General features: G+C 36.6%; 1 protein-coding gene across 1 annotated transcript in view; it reads left to right on the forward strand.

Moving 5' to 3' along the window:
• Positions 1 to 24,576, forward strand: part of NBEA (neurobeachin) — a 515,614-nt gene that overhangs the window by 305,472 nt on the left and 185,566 nt on the right. The window contains exon 39 of the mRNA XM_009888422.1: positions 5,033 to 5,157. Coding sequence (XP_009886724.1) covers positions 5,033 to 5,157 — 125 coding nt within the window. The remainder of the gene's footprint in view (positions 1 to 5,032; positions 5,158 to 24,576) is intronic.

The raw sequence follows: 24,576 nt of genomic DNA on the forward strand, positions 1-24,576 counted from the left end.
CCAGAGAGTATTATACAGAATTCTGGGCAGTTCTGAGTTTTAGAGCAACCTGCCCTTGGGAGACTTCAAAGCTGTTTGCTCGAACTTATCAAAGTCCACATTGGCTATATGGGGTAGCATAAAACCACTTTGCCTTCCCATCCCGTGCTGGCCTTTAATAAGATAAAATACAGTTTAAGGTAGGAGAATGTACACAGCAGGCTGCTAAGCGAGCACCAGTGATGACAGTGAGAGAGAATTTGTAATCCTTCAATAACTGTAGTAAAATAGGACTTGTTCCATTAAAACATGTACATGCTGTGTCTGTATTAACGCTATGAAATACTGCACATCTGAAATTTGGGATTAAGTTTGTAACACACATCATTCCAAATAATTTTTTTCCTTGTTAGTAACCTTGTAATATCACTAGTTTCATACCAGCCCTCATTATGATAAGGATGATACAGGTTTGTATTGATTATATTACAGTTTGTAAGGAAATTTTCTTGACAGTTAAAGTCATGGTGCAGACTTGTTTGGGTCGTGGTTTAGGGTGCATTTTAAGTAACTGTTCAGTTAAAATGGTACAGATATATTTCTTTTTTTTGAAGTAAGTAGGAGTAGCTCATGAATGACACTATGAACTTTCAGTTCTTAAAAAAAAAAAATTCATTATAGTATGCTTAATATGCACTTTTTCATTCAAACAAGCCTGATTCAAAATGTCACTTAACTGGTATAAGATATGGGGGAATGAGAAATTACATGTAATCTGGTTGGCTGTGGAAATAAGGATTATTAATAATATACATTATTAGGAAAAGTAAAGCTTATTGAAATATTGTACTTGTTGCAGAAATAAATTCCTAAAATGACTTGATTTAGTCAAGTCACTTCTAGGAACAGTGGGTTGTAGCAGAAAGAGATGTGGACAATTTGCAGACACAGTCTCTTCTAGGACTGACCTGTGCCCAGTACAGTGTTAGAAAGTGTAGTTCTTCTTGATTTACAGCCATCACTTAGAGCTACCTAATAGCTACCTAAATTCCTAAAAAATCTTAAAGCCTGAATAATATCCACAGGATTAGAATATAAGTATTTCTAAAGTACTGTAATCTAGGGGCTAGACAATGCTGATTCAGTCCACAGCTCTGGACTTAAATTCTTTTAAAGCAGTTTAAATTCTTAGTTTTAGGCTGGAGCTTGTGGCCACAGTCTTCTCCTTACTAGTACTTTTAATCTAATCCAAAGATGTAATTAAACTTTTTTAGGAAAATCCCACAAATTTATTCATCTATAATACAAGTGATGAAACTGAACCATTCAAAAACTTTTAAGTATAGCCATCAGCTTTTCAGCCATCTGCTTTCTTGCTAACAATAGGGTAGAAGAAAATGTCTTGTCTTTTTATGAAAGATGTTGCTCAAAGTGTCAAGGGTAAATCTGAGGGTAACTGGTTAAGATTCAAAAACCCTCTCTTTTGGGTTCAGATACCATCTTCCAGTATCTGGAAGTGTATAATACCATTGTGGGATAGATTCCTGTAGAAAACTCAGAAGAAACTTCAGTTGTGTTTTAAAAAGCCGTATAATTTGTGATTAGGAATAAAGTTTGTGTTCTATTATTTCAGAATTTTTACTTTGCACCATTATTATGTATTTCAGATTGCGATCCCTGGTGAACTTGTAACCCTTTTCTTGGATCCCCAAAATAGACTTTATCCTCTGACAATTTCATCACTTTTTCACTTAGCACTTCATTAAAATTGTGACTTTAAAATCTGTTTTACTTTCAGCTGAGAATATACCATATTCTTCAGACTGATTAATAAAATTAATGAATTATCAGATTAAACATGACAAATTAAAAATGTAATTTTTTTTTTAGTCCTTGAATATTTCTTAATGTTGTAGCAAATTTTTAATTCTTACATAGTTGTATCATTCTTATCAACCGAGCAGTCTTTCTTATTATTATTGTTGAGACAAATGCCATCTCAGAAAACTCTTGCATTTAAAGGAATTTTCATTAATATCTTTACCCATGTTTCATCATGACTTACTTTTGGGTGGAAGTGAAAAGAGAAAGTTTCTTCACTTTCAAAAAAATCACTGTGATAAAAAGCCTTTAAGACAGTGAGAGCGAGTGCACCCTCAGCAAGTTTGCTGATGTCACGAAGCTGAGTGGTGCAGTTGAGGGACAGGGTACCATGCAAAGAGACCTGGACAAGCTCAAGAAGTGGGCCCATGAGAACCTCATGAGGTTGAACAAGGCCAAGTGCAGGGTACTGCACCTGGGTCAGGGCAATCTCCAGTATCAACAAAGGCTGGGGGATGAAGGGATTGAGAGCAGCCCTGCTGAGAAGGACTTAGGGGTACTGGTGGATGAAAAGCTGGACATGAGCTGACAATGTGTGCTGGCAGCCTAGAAAGCCAACTGTACCGTGGGCTGCATCACAAGAAGCATAGCCAGCAGGTCAGGGGAGGTGGTTCTGCCCCTCTACTCCACTCTGGTGAGACCCCACCTGGAGTACTGCTCTGGAGCCCTCAGCACAGGAAAGACATAGAACTGTTGGAGCGGGTCCAGAGGAAGGCCTCAAAATTGATCAGAGGGCTGGAGCACCTCTCCTGTGAGGACAGGCTGAGAGAGTTGGGGTTGTTCAGCCTGGAGAAGAGAAGGCTCCGGGGAGACCTTATTGTGGCCTTTGAATACTTAAAGGGGGCTTATAAGAAAGATGGGGACAAACATTTTAGCAGGGCTTGTTGGAATAGGACAAAGGGTAACGGCTTTAAACTAAAAGAGGGTAGATTTAGATTAGATATAAGGAAGAACTTTTTTACGATGAAGGCAGTGAAACACTGGCACAGGATGCCCAGAGAGGTGGTCGATGCCCCATCCCTGGAAACATTCAAGGTCAGGTTGGACGGGGCTCTAAGCAACCTGGTCTAGTTGAAGATGTCCCTGCTCATTGCAGGGGAGGTTGGACTATGTGACCTTTAAAGGTTTCTTGCAACCCAAACTGTTCTATGATTCTGTGATCTTTGATATCATCAGTTTAAAACATAGACTGGGAGTATGGAAGGAGTCATTAAGCTTTGTCTTTTAAGCCACAGGGCAGTTGTCTGTCAGTTTTTGCATTCATATCACATAAGAGTCGAGGGAATTTAGCAGTGACAATAAAATAACTCAGTGCTCAGTGTAGGAGGAGAAATGATGGACTGATACCTCAAGCTAACACATCTGTGATCAAAAACTGTATCATAGTACAAAACCAAAGTAGTCTATTTTACTTAGCAAAAGATAATTGGCACTCAAGATAGCAGGATATTTCTGTCTCATGGCATGCAGGCCAGGCCATAAATGCTGCTTCTTCCCACAGTGGGAGCTCAGAGTCACTGCCTCACCTTTACACAAGGTGCTCTGAACTGCTGTAGGTGAGGAAGCAGCTCCCACTGAACTCCTGAAGTTGCCTTCTCACTGCTTGTACATAAGTAAAGCGCCGGTTCTGCAAGGCAGCAATGAAGGCCTTCATGCAGGCTCATGCACATAGTGAAAATTTCATTCAGAATGCAAAAAATAAATGCATTGGATAAAAACGATGGTGTGCTGCTGCTGACAATTTGTAAGTGGCTAGAAGGTATGCTGCTGCATCCACTCCCCTTGGTGCTCTGCCCTCCAGAACTGATCCAGGTCTCATGACAGCAGTTAGTAAAGCTGGACCAGAACTCATGCAAGCATGAAAAAAATAGCGGACTGTAAAAAATTTAAAGGTCTGTTTTACATTAGTGTATTTCTACATTTCCTCTGGAAATGGCTACCAGCGCATCCCTTCCTAAAATTAAGGCAATATAGAAAACAGTGGCTGAAGTAACTCCTAGAAAAATCCAGCAAAGATGTAGCCCATACTCATGAGTTGAGAACTTTTCTCTTTTTTTTTTCTCGACTGCCTTTCGTCCACGCATCTCCAGGGTTCTGCAGATAGATTGAAAATTACTGGTTTAAAGCAGTGGTTCCCTAGTTATGGTCTGCAAGGTCTTGATCTGCAGTCTTTTTAAATATACAGGGTGTTCAATTATGAGTTTGATGATAAGGATGCATGAACAAACATTTTGAGTATTTGATAGTGATCAAAAAAATTTTTTAAATGTTTGCCTAAAATGCAGCTTTGCCCAAATATTCCACAGCATACTTATAAAATTGATGTGGGAGATGTTTGTGTTGATAAGGTCAAGAAGTTGTCTGAAAGTAGAGCTGGTCATTCCTTTAGAACCAAAGTTGCATACTAGGTGATTATATATGTGTATGTTTTGACTTGACTATAGATTAACAATGGTTTGTATAATTCTACAGAACTTTAATATTGCTTGTGAATGTAAAAAGGCAATGTAACACAAAGATGGCCATGGTTGTTAATGGCTTGTATTAGCTGGAAGCTATAAAATCATCCTAGTACTCTGTTAGTGCTGGAATAATAATTTACCCAGACAATTACCACATGGTGGATTTTTTTTTTGCTGCTCTAATTCAGTGTTATTAATAATGAATAAAATTGCAATTTTCTCAGGTTGCTAGGGGCAGTGGGGAATTATTTCAATGAATATTTCAGCACATTAGTTTAATCATAGTTCCACAAAATTCAAGTGGGCAATATTTTATACTTCTAAGTTCAGTCTGCTAAGGGACCATAGTCATTAAATTGCAAACTATTTGCACTGAGGTCCATTCTATGATTTACAAGCCTTGTTAAAAACACTGTAAAAGAAAGCAAGCTGTGCCATTAATACTTGTAATTTGATGCTGCATTTGTTAATGGGCTCAGTGTGATTAATGTTTTTAGCAGCAGGCAGAACATTTTGAGACAGGCAGTGCTGAGGCTTATAATATATAAGTGCATGTAAAGAAACGGTAGAATATTGTAAGTTTTAGTAATATATGTTTTTACAAGATTGTATTCCTGAAACAAAAAAGCAGCAGTGAAATTATACTATAATGTATGTAAATACAGTTCAAGCTGTGGTAGGTGCTGATGTGTGTGTTCTTTATTTCATAGCCAACTGCATGACTTCTGGCGCTTGGATTACTGGGAAGACGATTTACGCCGGCGGAGGCGATTTGTTCGCAATGCTTTTGGGTCTACTCATTCTGATGCTCTCCTAAAAGCTGCTGTGGAATATGGTCAGTACAAACTCCTGCTTGAAATTATAGCTTGTGATGTTTTCTTGACGTCCATGAATCCCTAAGAATAGTGTCTCTTCTTGTCTAAGGACAGTGCTGAGAATTCCTAGGACAACATATTCTTAGAAAAGGAATTCTTTCAATTCTTTCACTTTAATGAACCAGAAGACTTGAGCTTGTGGGCTGTTAAATTCTCTGATCCCCAAGGGATTCACATTATACCTCTCTAGCATTCCCAGACGCTAATTTTGAGACACTGGTAAAAGTAACCGAACTTGTCTCTCCGGAGTGACAGAACGAAACTGTTAGGCCGTCAAACTAATGTGTCGTAATAGTTCCATTGGAGACCTTTCGTGAATGAGGAATTAACTGTTTTTAAAAAATATCAGAAGTTTCATCCTGGCATGTGTAATCTCAGCCAAAAGTATTTTTTTCTGCAAATCACGGAAAAAAATAAGAACTTGTTTAAAAGAATTTTTTTAAGGGTACTTGTGATTTGAATAGTGAACTGACTACGTAGGAGCTTCAGTCTAGGAACTTAGGGCTTAGATGATGTTTGATTTTTATGGAGAGGTAGCTGAAGTATAAGGGAAGAAGGAGGAACATGCTTACAAATTCCCTTACATTATCTAAAATTTTCGTATGTTTAGTGACTTCTGTACAGCAGACTGACCCTGAAGACTCTAGAAGTCTAAAGCAAATTAGCAAATTTATTTCTCAGTTTTAAGCTGGGGTACCTCTAACATATGAAAGACAGGAATTTTTTAAAGAATATTAAGATGTTTTTCTGTCCTTTTTTTTAATGTAGTACTGAAACATAAATCCTGGGGTTCTTTAAAATTTAGAAGTAAAAAATGAAAGTAATCATACACAAAGCAAGTTGAACCTTTCAGCTGATGCGTCGCCAAAGGTTAATGTTGCCAGAAGTTCTGAATATGACAGATACAAAGCTAATTCTGTGACCTGCAACTTTCACCAACTTTGCAGGTTGTTGAGGCAAATAGCTGGGATTCAAACAAGGTTAGACATATAAATGAATATCCGTGTATGCAGTTAGACTAGCTGGTGTAATTTAGTACTTATTTAAATATGAGGGCTATTATGTGCAAGATTTCAGGTCATAAACTGTTCATAAGTTGGGTTAAGGAAGACATTTCTCCCAGCAGGCTATAGTATTGAATATTTGACAAAGGGTTATTTTCTCCACATTCTTCCAAAACGTCAAAATAGAGATGTTATTAGAGGCAGATGCAAAACTGTGCTAATTACTGTGTTGCTTTTGTAAGGCAAATAATCATCAAAACCACTGGCTTTATGCATTATACAGGCAGAAGAACCCCTAAAAAATATTCTTAATATTCTATTAATATTTTTAATTCTGGTATTAAACTAGCATTAAAACAGGAAAAAATCTGGTTTGTAAAGTACTGCAGAGTTTTAAGCCTTGATACTATCTTGGTTTTAAAATAACAGGAGCTTTCCGTTTACTTAGATGGACTTTGTTTCATGCCTTTACAGCAGGCATGTTGTATCTTTGGGATAAGATACTTTACACTCAGACCATAATGGAAACGGCTTTGGGCTTTTTATGAGAACTATAATACAAGTTGCACTTAAACAGTTTCAGCACGTTGCAAAGATTGCCTCCGTCTATGTAGTTTCTGTGTTCTAGTATTTTCGTGCAGGTGACAGCTGCCTGGTAGTAGAGCTAGCCTGCAAGACAAAGCTACAACGAAAAGAAACAGAAAAACTGAATTAGTTTTAGTTTCATATTGGATTATTTCTCTATAATTTCATGCTACTCACCTGTTAGTGCATTCAACATACAGGAAAATTAAAGATGGGAATGCGTTTATAGGTGGTACACATCAAACTTAGTGGTTACCTAAAAATTGCAATAGACTGAAGGTGTCCTGTTTGCAGAATTAAAATAAATAATTCTGACTTTTCACATATATATTAAAATTAACACATGGAATTTTAAAACAGCATGCATTAAAGTTATAATTCATGCACTCTATCTAGATGTACTTACTTCTCAGAGGCTTAAGCCTTTGGATTTTAATACTGAAACTTCTAGCTGACCTTTCTCTAGAAGAAAACATCCTTAACACTGATGTTATTTTTATGCCTCTTGGTGTTACTAATGAGTTGAATAATTTATGAGGTTGTCATGTGAAAAGGATTTGGTGCAGTTTGATGTACTCTTAGCCTCTGGTGTTGGAATGTGATTAATAAAGAGCTGGAGGCAGATTTTTTTCCATAGGGCTTAACTTTCATTGTGTTTTTTTTTTTATTAGCTTTGTTTTGATAATTTTGTTTGGAACAGTTTGATAGTAAAATGCCCCTGGCTTCCAAAACTAAGCATGATATCATACTACAGAAAGAATTTAAAGCATTTAAAAAAATCATACTGCATAGTTTTCCAGTAACAGATTTTTTTCCTGACCTCAGATGCTTTGTTTGTGAGAAATAAACTATTCATCAAAGCAAAATTTGTTGGGCTTTTGTTATATTAATAGCAAATTTTCATCTTGACTGATACCTCTAGCACAAGTAAAGCTATTTTGAGCATCAGTGAAATAGTGGAAACATCTTACAAGTTTTTGTTATCTACATTGACTGTCAGTTATCATTTAGGATTTTGTGCATAAATATTGCAGTGGAGGAATGTTTAGTCAAAGCCTAAGTCAGCAAGCTCCTCAGTGTCTACGATCAAAGGCATCAACTTAAATAGGTCTGATCAGGCATTGCAGAAGAGGGCAGGCAGTTTCAGCTGAGCAAAAATCACAGAGCAAAGATGACAAAATGAATCAGTCATTTCTTTGGCAGTAAATAATAAGATATGCTGAGGATTGCAGATGAGAGAATTTCCAGATTCCTTGGAGATGTGCCTGCTTAACACCTGATTTATCTAAGCATGTGCAGCCATCAAGATATGACCTTGATAAATAAAAAAGTGCTCTACAGCTACTCTACTATTAAATCAGAGTTGATGTTGGATGTATGGATACTGTAACTATATCGTACTCGCAGTCAAGGAATAGAAGAGTTTTGGAAATGAAAACTATGTCTGTGATCTATATGTTTGTTTTAGAGAAGTAACAAAAATATTAAATTCTACCTTAAAGAGCTAAACCCCAAAAGTTTTAATTTTAGCTAAGAGACTTCTTCCTGTAGGAAACATTATGCATTATCTACTAGCAGGAAATAGTATTCTCTTAAAAACATTTCTGCTACAAGACAAGTGGGTGAAGCTTCTATTTAACTACAGGCTGTTAGTCAGCCATTGTATGCATGTTCAGATGCCTGGTTTTGATAAAATATAGTATACGTACATAGGTGTATGCATGTGTGCCTATATAGAGATAACATGTATGTTCAAAGTACCTGGCAAGCAAAAAATACTGCAGTGAGAATTTATAACATTTTTCCATGGCTATATACAACTGTGTGAAAAATTATAGCTTATTCCTATGCCTGTGTACTTAACTGTCCTTTGAGACTGTAGGTATTTTGGAGTCATAGCAGCATTTGCAATAGATGGACTGGAGAATTTTCCCCTTTGGATTATTCTCCATTTCTAAGTTTTTATGTTAGGCATTGGATTTGTTTGCAATCTGTTAAAATGACTTTCATATTGGATTTAAAATTCAAGCATAATTATTTCAGCATTGTATCTGCTGTGCCCTTTTGTTTTACTTAAATTCTTACTTGAAGAGAAATATAGGATCATTTGTCCCTTTTGTGAAGCTGGAGGGATATTACTTGCTGTATTATCAATGTGCAAGCTATAATCGGGTTTTGAACTACCTGGAAACTTCTAGTAGAGTTTTAATTTTATAGTGTCAATGGATTTTAAACAGTTCTTATTTTAAGCTTAGATGGAGTTTCAGTGTAATTGATTAAATTGTAGAAGAAAATTAAAGGAAGAAAAAAAAAAGATTGTATTAAAGATTATGAACTCTACTTCTCTTCCCCAAATTTTACTACCAATAAACACATGAAATATGCAGATATGACTCAATTCACAGCGATTCTGTACATGTGGTGAAAGAACTGTCTCTTCCAGTTAATCACCTTAACAGTTTACAGTCATTGGAGATTAGTACAGATGAGACACTGCAGTACCACCCTGACAGTGAGACAGAATAGTGCTCCACAAAAGTCATCTTAAGAGCACAATAGTTAGTTTATTAAGCCTTGGTCCTTCAGTCTTTAAAGATTGTGGTCTACAAACCGTTTGCACATAGAGGGGGTCCAAGAAAGGCCACATTTTCTAGTCCACATTGAAGGAAAGGGACGTAAGTAACTCAGTGCCTGTTTTCTAAACATAGATATGTAAGCTGGTCAGATGTTTCTAGTGTCTGTGCTCAAGAATATTTGGCCTGTTAAGCTGATTATCATGACAGATCCTGAATGCTTAGAATGAAAAAGGAAAAAAAGAAGAAGAAGAAAAAAAGCCTTCATAATGTAATATGTAATACATTCAGGTTTTGAAACAAAGCTACAGATATGCCTTATATGTGCAATATGGCAATTGCTTTTGAACTTGCATATTTTAAGTTGCTCATTCCATTATGTATTTGGACATCTAATTAGCAACCTCATTTCAAGAGTGGTTCTAGCTGAAGCTGACTGTGTATGACTCCTTCTGGGAGTTGTCGTTAGTGCTCTAAGTTTCAGCAAATGCTGTGCGGGCTCATCATCAGAAACACAGTTTCATTATACAAACAGAATTAAAAAGCATCAGGTTTTGAAATCTGAAATGTTTAAATCTGAAATCTACTTTCATGAAAGCAGCTGGATTTTGATAGACTTTCAAAGAATTGCAGGCAGGATTCCTTCAGGCTGCTGAAGGACTTACATTCCCAGAACATTTAGCTTCAAGCAAGTGCTACCTTAAAACAAAGACTATGCGGGTTCCCTGCTATGAAACTGGGAGTCTGAAATTCATGGGAACCCATACTCAAGCCAGGAACTGTCTTCAGAACAAGGATTCCGGGTGTCCTGTAGACCCTAAAGGAATATTAAATTTTTGAGTGTCTACAATGTTAAAGAAAAATGCATCAAGGTGAACTTTCAGTAACTGTAGCTCTAGAGCAATCTCTCAGTGCTGAGAAGTCCAGACCAGTTGATTCCCACAACTCCTGACTTCCATCTCCTGAACTGCTGGGCTCTCTGCCTTCTGCAGTCAGTGTCAGAACACGATAGAGGGAGGAGACTCCAGAGAAACCAATAAGAAGCTGGTTTATTTGGCCTGCACCAAATATTGTTCCAGAAAGTGAAGTCAGTGTTTTACAAGCAAACTTACCTTGATGTTTTCAGGTAATAAGATATTTGAAGAAACCAAAATGTCCCATGAACTGGAGATGCTCAATTTCGTCATCTCTGTTCAGAAGCTTTGCTGTAAAATCAAATGCTTTATTCTAGGAAGTCTGAATGTCCAACTAAATTTCCAGATTTCCTGCATTTTGGGTTCTACACTTTGATATATTAGGTTATTGACACTAATGACATTGCTAACAACCTAGAGGTGTCTTTTGTTGGTCAAAATACGACCATTGTTTACAGACTGTCTGTCAAAGTTACTGCATAAATTGTATGTCTCTAATAACATTAATTTACTTTTTTCTAAGCTTCCTAAAGTCCTCTGACTTCATTATTTTCACCCTATCTTTTGTCTGTAGTTATTGAAAATGCCTACCGTGTTTCCACAACAGTTTCAACAACATTAATTTTCAACTATCTTTAAGAAAGCAGTATTTTTTTCAGCAACTAATGCAAAATTGAAACCAAATTGAAAGTAACTAATACGAGCTGATCACTTACCAAAGTTCTGCTAGTAGGCCCACTAGATGCACAAAGACCAGTTACTTTTCTAGGTGTATTTGCAGTGAGAGCATTCTGTATGTACCATGTAAGAGCCTAAAGACCAAATTATGCTTTCAGTTTTGTCTATGAAATACTGCTTTCTATACTATATCTATATGAACAGCTTTTCTGTCAGGGTTGAGTTTGTAGATCTTTTTGTAGGCTTCTTCTACACTTACTTTTTTTTTCTAAACTGATATAGATAATCTTTAGATAATCTTTGGTTAGCCCAGGGGCAGAAGGCTCAAGGGGGCCATACAGTTGTGTATAAATACCTATTGGGAGAGAATGAAGAAGATGGTGTCAGACTCTTCTCAGTGGTGCCCAGTGACAGGACAAGAGGCAACAGGCACAAACGGAAATACAGAACATTCTATTTAAACATACATATTTTTTTTTATTTTTTTTTTTTACTGTAATAGTGGTCAAACAGTGGAACAGGTTGTCCAGAGAAGTTGCGTAGTTTCCATCCTTGGAAATACTGAAAACCCAGCTTGCTAATGTCCTTGGCAGTCAGCTTTAACTGACCCTGCTTTGGGCACAGGGTTGGACTAGGCAATATCCAGAGGTGCTTTACAGCCTCAAGAATTCTGTATAATGGAGCCAGACCTTAAAGTAGACATTTTCCAGAACTTCAGTAATATTTTGAAAACCCTGGATTACTTATATCTCGATGTTCAAGAGTGATCTTCTTATGTAATTTCTTATGGATTTAAAATGAAAACAGAGAAGAAGCATTTAACTGACACTAGAAGTGCAGTCCTCAACACCAAGTTATTTTATCTTCATAAAACTTTTTGAGGAAATGCAGATTTACATGTCACAGAATTACAGAATGATTGAGGGCGGAAGGGACCTGCTCAAGCAAGGTGGCCTAGAGCGGGTTGCCCAGGACCATCTCCAGACAGCTTTTGAATATCTCCAAGGATGGAGAGTTCACAGCCTCCCTGGACAACTTGTGCCAGTGGTCAGTCACCATCGGAGTCAAAAAGTGTTTCCTAATGTTCAGAGGGAACCTCCTCTGTTTCAGTTTTTGTCCATTGCCTCTTGTCCTGCCACTGAAAGGAGCCTGGCTCCATCCTCTTTGCACCTTTCCTTCAGGTACTTATGTACCTTGATAGATCCTCCCCAAGCTTTCTCCTCTAGGCTGAATAGTCCCAGCTCTCTCAGCCTTTCCTCATATGAGATATGCTTCAGTCCCTTAATCATCTTCGTGGTCCTTTGTTAGACTCTCTCAAGCATGTCTAGACCTCTCGTACTGGAGAGCCCAGAAGTGGACACAGCATTCCGGTTGTGGCCTCACCAGTGCTGAGTAGAGGGCAAGGATCACCCCCTTCAACCTGCTTTGCCTAATGCAGCTGGGAATACCATTAACCTTTGCAGCAAGGGCAGCTTGCTGGCTCATGTTCAACTTGAGTGTCTACCAGGACCCCCAGGTCCTTTTTTTGCAGATCTGTTTTCCAGCTGGGTGACCCCCATCATATGCTGGTGCCTGGGGTTGTTTCTCCCCGGGTGCAGGATTTTGCAGTTTTGTTGAATTTCATGATGTTCCTGTCAGCCCATTTCTCCAGCCTGCTGAGGTCCCTCTGGTTGGCAGCACAACCCTCTGGCATATCAGCTAGTCCTCCCACTTTCATGTCATGTGCAAACTTGCTGAGGATACGCTTTGCCCCATCATCCAGATCATTCATGAAGATGTTGAATAAGTATGGATCATCATAAAACACTTCTAATATCAATTTGCTCGTGGACAGTGTATACTTATTATTACTGAAATTAAGTTTGCTGTTACTACATGAGCCACAACAATGTTTTGAATAGTCTTTTTTTTTTTTCCTTAGTTAATGCACTATCCTGAAAATTAGTTACACACACAATCTCATAAAATACATTGCTCTAGGGAAATGCAGGTGATGACCCTTATCTAAGATAACTTCCCAAACTAATATTTATTTAAGTAATGTCTTGAGTATGAATAGAGAAGAGAAACTAAAGAACAAAAGCCCTTGACGAAAAAGAAACCCTGTTCTCTCACCCCATTCATGCACACTTAATTTTAGTCTGTAAGTAAACACAAGTTGACAACTAATTGTGAGCAGTTTTAAGAAATAGCATCTACTTCATGGAAAGAAAACACATATATGTTGCTTGATGTTCAGTAGTGAGCATTTTAAGAATATGTATGTGGTCATTAAATTAATCCATAACAATGCTTTCATGTGTCATCAAGTAAATCATCTTTGTTCTTTAGTCTAAATGTGATCATGCTGCCATGAGAGACACGCATGTAAACCATTCTGCTTCACTTGGAGCACCTAAAATAATACTCCTATTATACAACATCCTTTCAGTGTATGAACTAACTTTCACAACTGATAGTGAAATATCCAGTGTATGATGAATGAGTTTACATCCAAATTGTGTGCCTGTAGGAGTCATGAAAATCTGCGTACTTTTTTAAGCATAGTGATTTAAGATTTGCATCTACAGCCTTATAATTGTAGCCCAACAGTGCCATCCACTGCTTCTCCAAATAAAATTCCAAATATTTCATCCTCATCGGATTTTAGGGAAAATATGATGTGATAATTGTGTCTTCTTAATATTTTACATGGTAATTGTCAGATACATATGAAAATGAAATTTGTTTAAAAAAAGTCAAGGAATAAAAGCTTACATTAGGTATTACTAGAAGGATCTCCAAAGCAAAATCTTAACTGTGAGAATAATTAAAACTAAAATGCTAGATTTAACTTGGTCTTCTTTCTAGCACTTCTTAGACTCCCCCCCAAAATCATAAATGTATTCTCATTAAATGTATCTACTATTATGATGATCCTTACACTGTAATGTAATGAAAGACATCTTCAAGGGATAAACTGTAATGGAATTGGCTTAGGTAGAGTACTGAACACTATTGTGCTGAATTGTATTGAACACAGTGTCTGAGCTTCTGCTGTCTGACTAGGTAACACAAATTAGTTGCAATTGCATCCTTGCGGTCCTTTGCACTCTCTAAATATCTGCTCCCTGTTATATGCTATTTCTAGCACAGGAATTTTCTTAGCAGCTTTATAATAAGTTTTAAGGACAGATTCATGACAATTCTTGAGTATCAGAATCTCTGTCTTGACTCTAATTCAAGCTTTTCACAGATCCAAATAGGATATGAAAACTTTTTTTCTTTCCTCCTCAAAACCTCTGTGTTGGGTTTCGAATGCCTTTCCTCTGAGATTTTCAGGTTATCTGGCATGACCTGGATTTTAGCTGCTATTATAGGTCTGAGCTAATAGATTTTACTGCAGAACTTCCTGGCTTTTTACCAGCAGTTAACATAACTACTTCTGTTTCTCACTTCTTCATCTGAAAGCATATGACTCTGGAATGTTCTTGAAGTAATCAAATTGGCCTGCAAAATCATTCCTAAGACCTAAAAATCGCAACTATTGCCAGTCTTAGAATTCTGGCTGCATTTTTCTCCCTTCCACTGTTATATTTTCACGTGAAAAAAAATACACAATATCTGTCCTGCCAAATGAAAGTCATTTACTTACCAAAACCAGTAAATTACTATGATGTGAAATGTTTTCAAACCCATGTGAAGGGTATATTTGTTCTATTAATTCAGTTCTTTCGCTAAATGACAAAGAAGTAGAAGTATCGACCCATATAGATGCAGTGCATCTTATAGAAACATTTTGGAAGAACATTCTGTCAGTGAAAGTCTAATAATAGTCCTTCAGGACAGCTTTCACAGCTGGGTGAATGCAGCTCTTGGGACTCAGGTTTTGCCATGTGCTTTTCTTACCTCCTATTTGCTATGCTTTAAGACTCAGTGTTAAGGAATAACAGTGCTTAAAATCTTTGGCTGTGGTTAAAAACAGAAAATAGTCCATCTTTAAATTTTCTCCACTCTTCTTATTCTTGATGTCTTCTTGACTGCAGGACTCCGTTCCTCACTTTGTGTATGAATACGTGGAAATATGTATCATTTGTGAAGGCAAAAAGGTGTTTAATAACACCAATAACTAAGTAAAGAAGCCAAAGCTGGACCAAATAGGTCTAAAAATGCAAGGTGAAGTTCCACTCCTGCCTGTATGGAGGAAGGCCTGGCTGGGACAGCCTGCCAAGCACATGGCTGGAACGGAGGGCCATTATTTCAGCAGTACTGCAACCATTGCAGCCTAGAATTAGGAAGTCGTAGTGTGGAATTAAAAAGACTTTACTCTCACTCTTTCTGGTAGCCAGTAGGAGGCATGACAGGCTTTCAGGCAATGGGCTCAGGTTTCCGAGAGCCTCTGGGCTACTTGCAAGGTAAAAATGGGTTAAATTGCCAGAGGCAGATTGCGGAAATCTCTACGATATAGGTGATTCCTTGTCTTTCACAAAGCAAATGGAATCGCTATGTATAGATTACAAAAATAAATGAATTAACTTTCAGAGACAATATATCTTTTAATATACCAAAGTATTTTAACTCATCCTTTTACATTGCACTGCTTTACATTTATCACAGAAAATCTATTTCTACTATATCACATTAAAATTATCATAGAGGTATTATGTAAATAGTATGATTTGTACACAAGAAACAAAGTCTTATGTATATGTGCACTGGCTATTCCATACCCTTACAAGTACAGTGAGTTTTTCAATACCACTTATTTTGTGTGTTACTCGTTTTATAGTGTTAGCTTTGAAACACACACAAAAAGTACCAGTGTAGTGAAACAAACTGAAAGATATTACAAGTTTCAGCATTATGCAAAGTACATGCAGGGATGCAGAAACGCCTAGTGAAAGCAGTATATTAAAAGCCAAATACATTTTATAGAAAAGCTCTCAAATGTACCACTAACCAGCATGACAAGGAAGACACCATGTTAAGAATTTGATCAGCCTGCGTATTATGCGTGTTTCCAGTTATATATTTGATTTTGTTTTTCATATCATGTATGCTACATCATGACATGACTTTTTTCTTATCCTTAATGGACGCCTAAAGAGTATATCTTCCAGTGTATTTGTGTAAAGCCCTGAACATCATCTACGGTAGATATGTTTTCCCAGCTGAAAGGACTATGCAAAATACTTGAAGAGTGGTTTTTTTGGTGTCTCTTTTGCCATATAGCACAAGTCGTTCAATCCCACGCCTTCAAAAAAGCCGATCATGTTGTCTAAATAGCATCTCAGGTCCAGTTTGAATGGAAAAAAGTATTGCCAGTGCTTGCAAATTTAACGTAAATGTAGCGGTTTTGCAAGTATCCCTGCAGTTCTATGGAAGGTTTGCGCTCTCTTGTGATCTTTGCGGAGCAGAATGAAAGACGCCACAGACCCCACACGGCAGCTTAACGGAAGGCGCAATAAAATACTGCTCTCCTTTTTTCTTTACTGCCAACTGCTGCTAAGATTTCCATGAGTTAGCTCTCCTTAATATACACACAGGCTTCCTACCTGGGACAGTGATTACCATCCACCTATTTCAGAGGCAAATTAATGAAAATCTCATAGATGATCTCGTTGACCTGTTTTAGTAATAGACCCTCAGACTCTGCTTTATCTCAGTGATGTCTTGTGTACTGCTTCTGTTTTGCTTTTCATCTGCTAGACTGTATGAAACAAAGGTGTTTTAGAAATGCAGCTATTTTTGTTAAAAAAAACCAACCAAAAAAAAAAGTAAAATTCTGGCCCGAATCAAGCAAATAGCAAAGCATAAATATTTGCATTTTGGGTTCAGGAACTAGGAGCTCATATTTTTACAACAGCCTGGCCCAAACAGAAGTGCTGTCTGTTGCTACTAGAGAGTAGTCCCTTAGAGCTAAGAGTTAAACATTAATATCGCAGCGTTAGGGCCACACTGCTGTCTCACAAATGTGTATATCCTGTGGGTGCTGCCCTTTGTCTGGTGATGCTGCAGGCATTGATCTATGCAGAAATAGAAACAGTTCCTCCCACCGATTACTGGTGCTGCTGAAGTGAAAATGATGTATGCCAGTTCTAAAGATATGGTGATCCATGTGAGGATGAAATAAATTTGCACAAAAAAAAAAAAAATAGAGCAGCACACTGAACCACTTGGAATTGTACTGTAAAAGACAATGTAACAGAGAGTAAATCTAAGTGTTCTAATGATATTATTATATTGACAAATTTATTATTTATATATAATGGGGACAATCCTTTTAAGAAACAGTTACAGGAGCCATTATGTCATATATAGGGGATTTTGCCTGTGTAAAGACTACATAAGATGTTCTTTCTGTATGTCCCAAAAGAGCAGAATTTCATTGGAAAAGATTACTATTCCAGAAAGCAAAAATCATTTCAGACATGTTGGCAAATGAGTTTCTCAAAGCACTGATCGTGAGTAGTCTCAATAGAAATTTAGAGAGTTACGTAAGTACTGGAACTATGATAGCTACTATAAAATAATTTTAAACTTACTTCCTACACCTTCATTATCTGCACTAGAGAATTATCTTTTTTTGCTGTCCTATTCTGTATGGCTCTGTACAGTGCCTGTTTCCGAAGAGCTGACTTGTTTGGATCTGACAGCAACAGCTTAAGCGCTGAGGAACAAAGTTGCCTTCTAGCAGACATCATCACCCACACTTTGGCCAGAGAGGGAGAATTCAAAAATTAGAAGATAGACCACAATGCTACACCTATGTCTTTCTTTTTAAAAATATTTGGGTTTGGACCAGTCTCATGGTTTGAAGGCTCTAATTATTAAATGTTAAGTAACGTTTAGAAATGTTGGTGTAGAATACCGCGGTACGGGAGGTAAGATCGTGTTTCTCACATGCTAGTGCATTGGGCTGCTAGCATACACCAAGTGTTTGTATTTCTAAAGAGCATTTCATGTCTTCCCAAGGCTTTATCATTGTTAGCCTTTTCGATAAGAATTTTTTGTGAGTAGGGAGAAAAATTGAGGCTAGCATATGTGGGCGCAATTCTTCAGTGCAGGGAGTGCCTCTTTAGAAGTCCAACAACTTTGATCCTGTCTTTAGGTTCCGCAGGCAGATAGAGTCCGAACATGGCTTTTCCTGCAGAATGTGTGCTTGGGTTGGGTATTTCAAACTCAAAACTAATTTAAAACTTTCAAGACAAAATCCAGACCTGAGTGTTGAGACGTGACAGATTTTTCACTTATATGTTATCTTAAAAACGTTTTATCTGATTCTGTTTCAAAAGCATAGAATGCCTCGTTTAGCAGAATTATTTCATTATTTCATTATCATGTCATACATATTTAAATTCAATCACTTTTTGCTTCTTACCTTATTAATTACATTTTTCTATTGAAATAGTTTGATTATACTCTTCAGTGGCCTGTCTTAAGAAACCTTTGCTTACATATGAATATTTTGAATTAAGGATAAATGAAATTCCTTCTTGCTGTCAAAACCAAATTGTGAAAATGCATTGCTTGGCTTTGAAAATCAGTACACTCTATTAGCAGACCTGTCAATATAAAAAGTGCATTCCATTTCCACCTCTTGCTCTAATAACCTTTTCTATGTTACTCAGAGGCAGTTCACATAATCAGAGTATATTGTCAGCTTACTGGAGTTGGGGAAGCATGAAATGAAAATCGCGTTAATATTGATCCAATTCTCTTACTTGCAAGTGTCCTTGATGTCCTTTCCACTGAGCAATAACTGTTGGTGTGATGTAGTTATTTTCCTCTCAGCTATTACTGTACTTAGGTAAAATGGCTGGAAACACAGTTAGGAAAATTTTATTGCTCTTAATTATTTTTCTTGTGTATCATCTTTGCCTGTTTAAGTGATCCACAGCATAGCAAAAAGAAAGTCAGTTTCTTTCTGCAGTTTATCAAACTAGAGTATACACCGAGAGGCTGCATTGCAAACTGACAGGGATTTGTAAAGGTCATCAGTCATGAAATATGAATCCATTCTTGTGCGTACAAGTTACAGTGGCAAACTACATCTTAATCCAAAGATAAACATTTGACTCTTTTAAGCTCCCGTTAGAGGGACTTCTTCTGCCTTCCAGTCAGAATGAAGACCGCCCTTCAGGAGCCTGAAAAAGCCTGAAAAAACGTTTGCTGGACTGTCACCCACTGGCTGTTCAGTGCAGGAGCCTTTCTCACATGCTCAAAACACTGGAAATCTTAAATATATATAATGATAATATTAACGACTTCTAAAAATTTATTTCACAACCACTCCGAACCTCAGTTTTCCTGTCTATAAACAACAAAAATAACGAGTGTCCAGCATGGTAACTTCATCTTTATTTTGTGTAGGTCCTTTTATATTAATATACAACACTTTGACGTTAACTACAAGTATTTATTGTTTACAAAGCCCTCAACCTCATCTGAGGAACCTGTTCATTTTGGCCTTCGATGGCCCTATTCCCAGTCTCTTCTTTGGTATAGTTTGTGTCAGTCTCATTTTACAATGCAAAACATCTGAGAATTTTTAAGAGGAAAATGTATACAACTGTAAAGTATTTATTTACAAATGACTCGCATAAAGAAGATCATTTGGTCAGATATTAGGTATAAAAATTGGAGAAAAATGTTTGGAATGTCTATGATTAAATTTTCAGGTATTTATCTATTATAGAAAACGAAAATGTGATTTGGTTTTACTTTTGGTAGAAGTAATTTCTGATACAAATGTATGCAATTTTTAATTTCTATGCAATTTTTGTAGTTTTTCTCCCTCATTTCTTCAAAGATCCTTAATAATGAAAATATGATTTAGATTCCTCTGGCTTTTATTAAATCTATTAAAACCAGCCTTCCTTTAATAACAGTCACTCCTCTGATTCTCTGGGGAAACTAAATTATATGCCAGTCAAAGCTGCCAGTTCCAGAAACACATTGCCATTTAAATAACAACTCGAGCAGACACAGGTGGGGACAGTTCATCATGATATGCCAGCACCGGGCTGCTACTCGGAGCCAGAAGACCGGACTCTCGAGCGGACCCAGGGCTACCTGGTGCACGTTTCCCATGGAGAGAACGCGGTCCTGGGAGGGCTGAGCTCTGTAGCCGTGGGGAAAGATACTAGGCTGGGGTGGAGTGGTCACCACATCGATGATTTAATCTTAGTGGGTTTTGTAGAGGTCAGTTTACAGACTCCTAAGCAGCTGCTCTCCATAACTGTGACCGCTGTGAGGGTCCCGGTGCCTAATCAAGTTAGGAAAGATTAGCAATGAAAGCAGGGGGTTAAATCGTTAGAATATATAAAGCAGGAAGATTATCTCGTGAAACTTTTTTTAAGAGTATTTTCAACTATTAATAGTGTTGAATGGGGAAGAAAAAAAGGTAGATGGTAGTCTTGCGTTTTAATTCATTGCGCACATGTGCTTGATTCTTCCTGAAAAAGCTACAGTTTGTACAATAAACAGAAAAAAAATCTTCCAAGAAAAAGCTTAGCTCTCTCAAACTCTGTTCATAAATTATATTTTACCTGTGATATAATCTCATGGTTCACATCATGACCTATCAGGTAGTCTCATGTGAGGAACTAATTCTGAATTCCTTTATTTAATAAGGTATTAAAAACTATCTTAGGTGAATAAAATTCAGCAACAAAAGCAGCATTCTACAGAGCAGTACATAGCAGTGTTCTGTAAGGAGGAAAAAGCAACTTTACCCTGAAAAGTTTCTGAGGAGAGCTAAGCTTCACAAAAACTGTACTTTAGCTGCTATAAAAGAGAGTTTTTAATTAAATGCAGCATTTTACTGTAAAGAGAACAGACTTTACTTATGTCAAAACGCTCCTTTAGAAGCCACATAAAACTGTAAAAGACAATATATGAAAAAGCTTTCTTATAGAAAAGAAGAACACCATCCCATGAAGCAGATTTCCAGATGTTTGGAAACATTAGAATTTCCTGTCAGTATATTTAGGTAACATTAAAATGAGGTTAACTTTCCATTCTGCCATCTCTCTTCAAAGATCAAAGAGCGCTCACTGCATAAATTGCCTTATCGGTAATTCGTTGAAGTAAACTATGGAAACAACTTTATAAGAAGCAGTAGTCTCCTTTTGTTGGTTACAGTATGACCAAGCAACCTTTTCTTAAAATTGGACTTTTTTTTTTTACCTCATTTTATACTAAATACAAAGAGAAAAATTTAAAATGCTATGGATAGAAGTAAAGAGAGAACTGAAAACTCCCTTCCTGTGTTCAAGTAAATCCTAGTAATTGGCGCAATGTCTAATAAAATAAGTGTACATAGACACAAATGTAATCAACAATATGTTATGGTTGTACGGCTAATTTTAAAAATTTATTTAGGGATGGTTTTGAGGGTTTGGACACTTAGAGTATCTTTGAAATTTAGATTGCATCCTTAGACCTTTTTGTAACCTGCAGAACCTAACAGGGATTTTATTGATTTAATGGAAAATAGAGAAGCAAAAATTCAGATGTTACAATAACCCCACCCCCCCAAATGTTTAAATATTGCATGTATTAAATACTTTTAGAGGCTGTAGCTGCAAAATAACGTGAGATTCTCCTTTTCTTGGGAAATTATTATGGGTTGGGGGGGGGGGGTTGTCTGGTTTTTTTTGTCTGCTTAATAATTTCTATTTAAGGAAAAGTAGTGCTACTGGAAGAGAAATTAGTAAATTTTTGGCAATACTGTACAAGTTTACTGTGCAGCTCATATAACCTTTCAGACATGTAAAATACACACCTTTTAATGGAAGTTGGGGTTTTGTAGAGGAGTGCTGGTTGGTTTCTTTAATTTCTTTTAAGGGTGAGCTCTTTTTGGTTATCCTCAAGCTACAGTAGAAAGCCAGTTTTTAATATACACATTAAAAAAATTATCAAGATGATAACAAGTGTAACAAAAGATGGATTTATTATTTTTTTTAAATCGCTTATCTAGTCTTATACATACATGCTCTTGGAATATCTTTAAGGCAGAGCCTTCAAGTTTCAAGGAATTAAGGCATCAACTTTGGCTGGACTTCAGTATGAGCCAAGTGACTGACTTACTTTAACTTCTTTGCAAAATGTGGTTTTCAGAAATACTTAGCTGCTTATTTCAAGGCTTTTTTCCAAATCCCAGTCTAGAAACATACCCCTTAAGAAGGAACTTCATAAGCACAAGAACTGTTCACATCTGCCAGTTCCAGTTCTGTGCATCCCAATGTCAAAATGTTGCGTTCTTGAAATTATATCTACTTTCTTTTTTTTTTCTATTTTAATGGATTTGAAACATTTTCTAATTACTTAGGAACTGACATTAATACAATTCTTTATTGTGTCTTTAAAATAGAAACTCCTTGTGTCCTGAAAAGAGTTGTAAATGAAATATCTGGAAATGAATTTCATTTCATAGTAATTTTGCCGGGGTTTTGAAAAAATAATTTGAGTTTTGATTTTTTTCAAATGTACTGAAATATCAAGTATTCATTTATTCATCTCTCCTTTTTATATCATTGTTAACAATACTAGACATAGTTTTATGTCATATAATATTTTATTCAGTTTGTTGTCTGGTTTTAAAGAGACAAGTTGTTTTTCTTTTTACTCTTATTTGGAAAGGTTCTCTTATTTTAAAACCTTTTTGAAGTTGTCTTGAAATATAAAAATAGAACATCTGTGACAGATCTGTTTTGAACATATTTCACGTTTCAGGATCCAAGGAGATCTGGTGGTCTGTGGTATTCGCTTGTTAATTTCTTGATGAATGGGTAGAAAGGCCACGAAGTGCACTCAGTACAGCACGTCTTCCGAAGATAGATGATCTCAAATAAATTCTATTCCCAATCAGTTTTTGATTTGTTAGGTGTTAAACCATTTCTTTGTAAGGACAGTGTTTACAAGCCTTGTAATGAGACAGCCCTGTGAGACCTTACTCTTCTTGCTGTAATTTTGATAAATGGAACTCTAATTCATAAAGGATATAGTGATTGAAGGGCAACTCTGGGTCTCGTACACTTTCATTTAGATAAATGTTTGGTACAGTACAGCAAAACTGAGGTGCACTCAACAAAGTGATAAATTTAAACAACAGCCAAACCAGAGCTTTTTTCCATCAAGACAAAGAAGCGCCATTTACTATATTTCTTTTAGATAAATGTATGTTTAATATTATAAACCAGAATGGATTTTAGAAACATTTGTCTTGTTGCTAAGCTCCAAATTTGCCAAACTAATTTAATGCCTTCTACTTGACCACGTTTCTTACTTCGGTGTGTGGCAATATTTCTGTAATCTGATAACTGGAACCCTCAGCACTCGGTATTTAAAATACACTAAATTTCAGGTTCTTCTGATGCATTTTAAGTGTTAGTAATAATTTGGGGCTTGTAATTTTTTTTTTCTTGTAATTTTAAAAATATGTCTTCATGCATAAATAATTTTAAAGAACTGACACTAATCTAATCAGTTACGACAGGAATGGTTGACTCTATGATTATTCCAAATTAGTACTTTTGAAGTTATTCATTTGAAGATTATCACATTTTATAAAGCTCCAAAACCTTCATAACACTCCCTAGAACTACCAAAAAGGAAGAGAACAGTATTTTCATGCTTCCTTCCTCCACCGTGGTAGTTCATCTCAGGCCCTGTCTCCTTTAGTGTCAAATGCTTCACAGCAGGAGCTATTACTTGTGTCAAATGATGCTAAACTCCCTTGTAGTAAACACAAGTGTAACAAGACCCTGATCTAGTGATTAAATACTCAGGACAATTCTGACGTAATAAAACTGAAGGTCTGTTACAGCACATTACTCCTTTGTGTTTTTCCAAACTCCTACAAATCTTGCTCCTTTTTGTGAATTGGGAAGGAAAAAACAAAACAAAACAAACAAAAAGAAAACCCAAAATGAACAAAAAACCAAAAGCTTGGGCATAACGCTGAAAACTTTTCCAAGCATTAGTTACTTGATTCAATTTTAAATTGGGTGAATAATTACATTTATTGGTACTAAGTCATAACCTACGCAAGAGAGGCAGTAATCACAGCCTAATAACTGAACACAGCAAAACACAGAGTATTACTGTATATCAGTATTGTCTTAATCTCTATCAGTATCGGTATGGTCCAAATGGAGAGAGTAAAAAATAGGAAGGTTAGAGAGGCTGGCCTTAATTTGTGGCTTGGTGAAAAAAAAAAAGGGGGGGAGGGGGGATTTTTCTTACTTATTTTTTGTGACCTGCTCTGTAGTTTCAGAAATAGCAATTGGGATAATAGCAATAGTATACAAAAGGTTAATATTAGGCAATGTAAAACATGAGGTTGTCTCAGCCTGTGGTGGAGTCCGATATCAAGTGGCATGCTAAAAGTGATCTTCAGAGTAAACACACTAACAGAAAAACATGCGTCAGGCATATTTTATATGGTGTGACTCTCCTGTGCACAAACTAATTAAAAGACTCATATAGGAGCAGGAAATAAAATCATAACATCTTCCCCACTGTTTAGAATAACAAAACTGTCTGACGCATCAGTTCCGTTTCACACATCTATCTTCACTAACCTATCTGCTTACTGTATTCCTCTTAGTTGTCCCATATTAATATGAAGCCATGAGTCT

The sequence above is a fragment of the Charadrius vociferus genome, unplaced genomic scaffold (assembly GCF_000708025.1).
Source record: "Charadrius vociferus isolate BGI_N301 unplaced genomic scaffold, ASM70802v2 scaffold16, whole genome shotgun sequence".
In the NCBI taxonomy this organism is placed as follows: Eukaryota; Metazoa; Chordata; class Aves; order Charadriiformes; family Charadriidae; genus Charadrius; species Charadrius vociferus.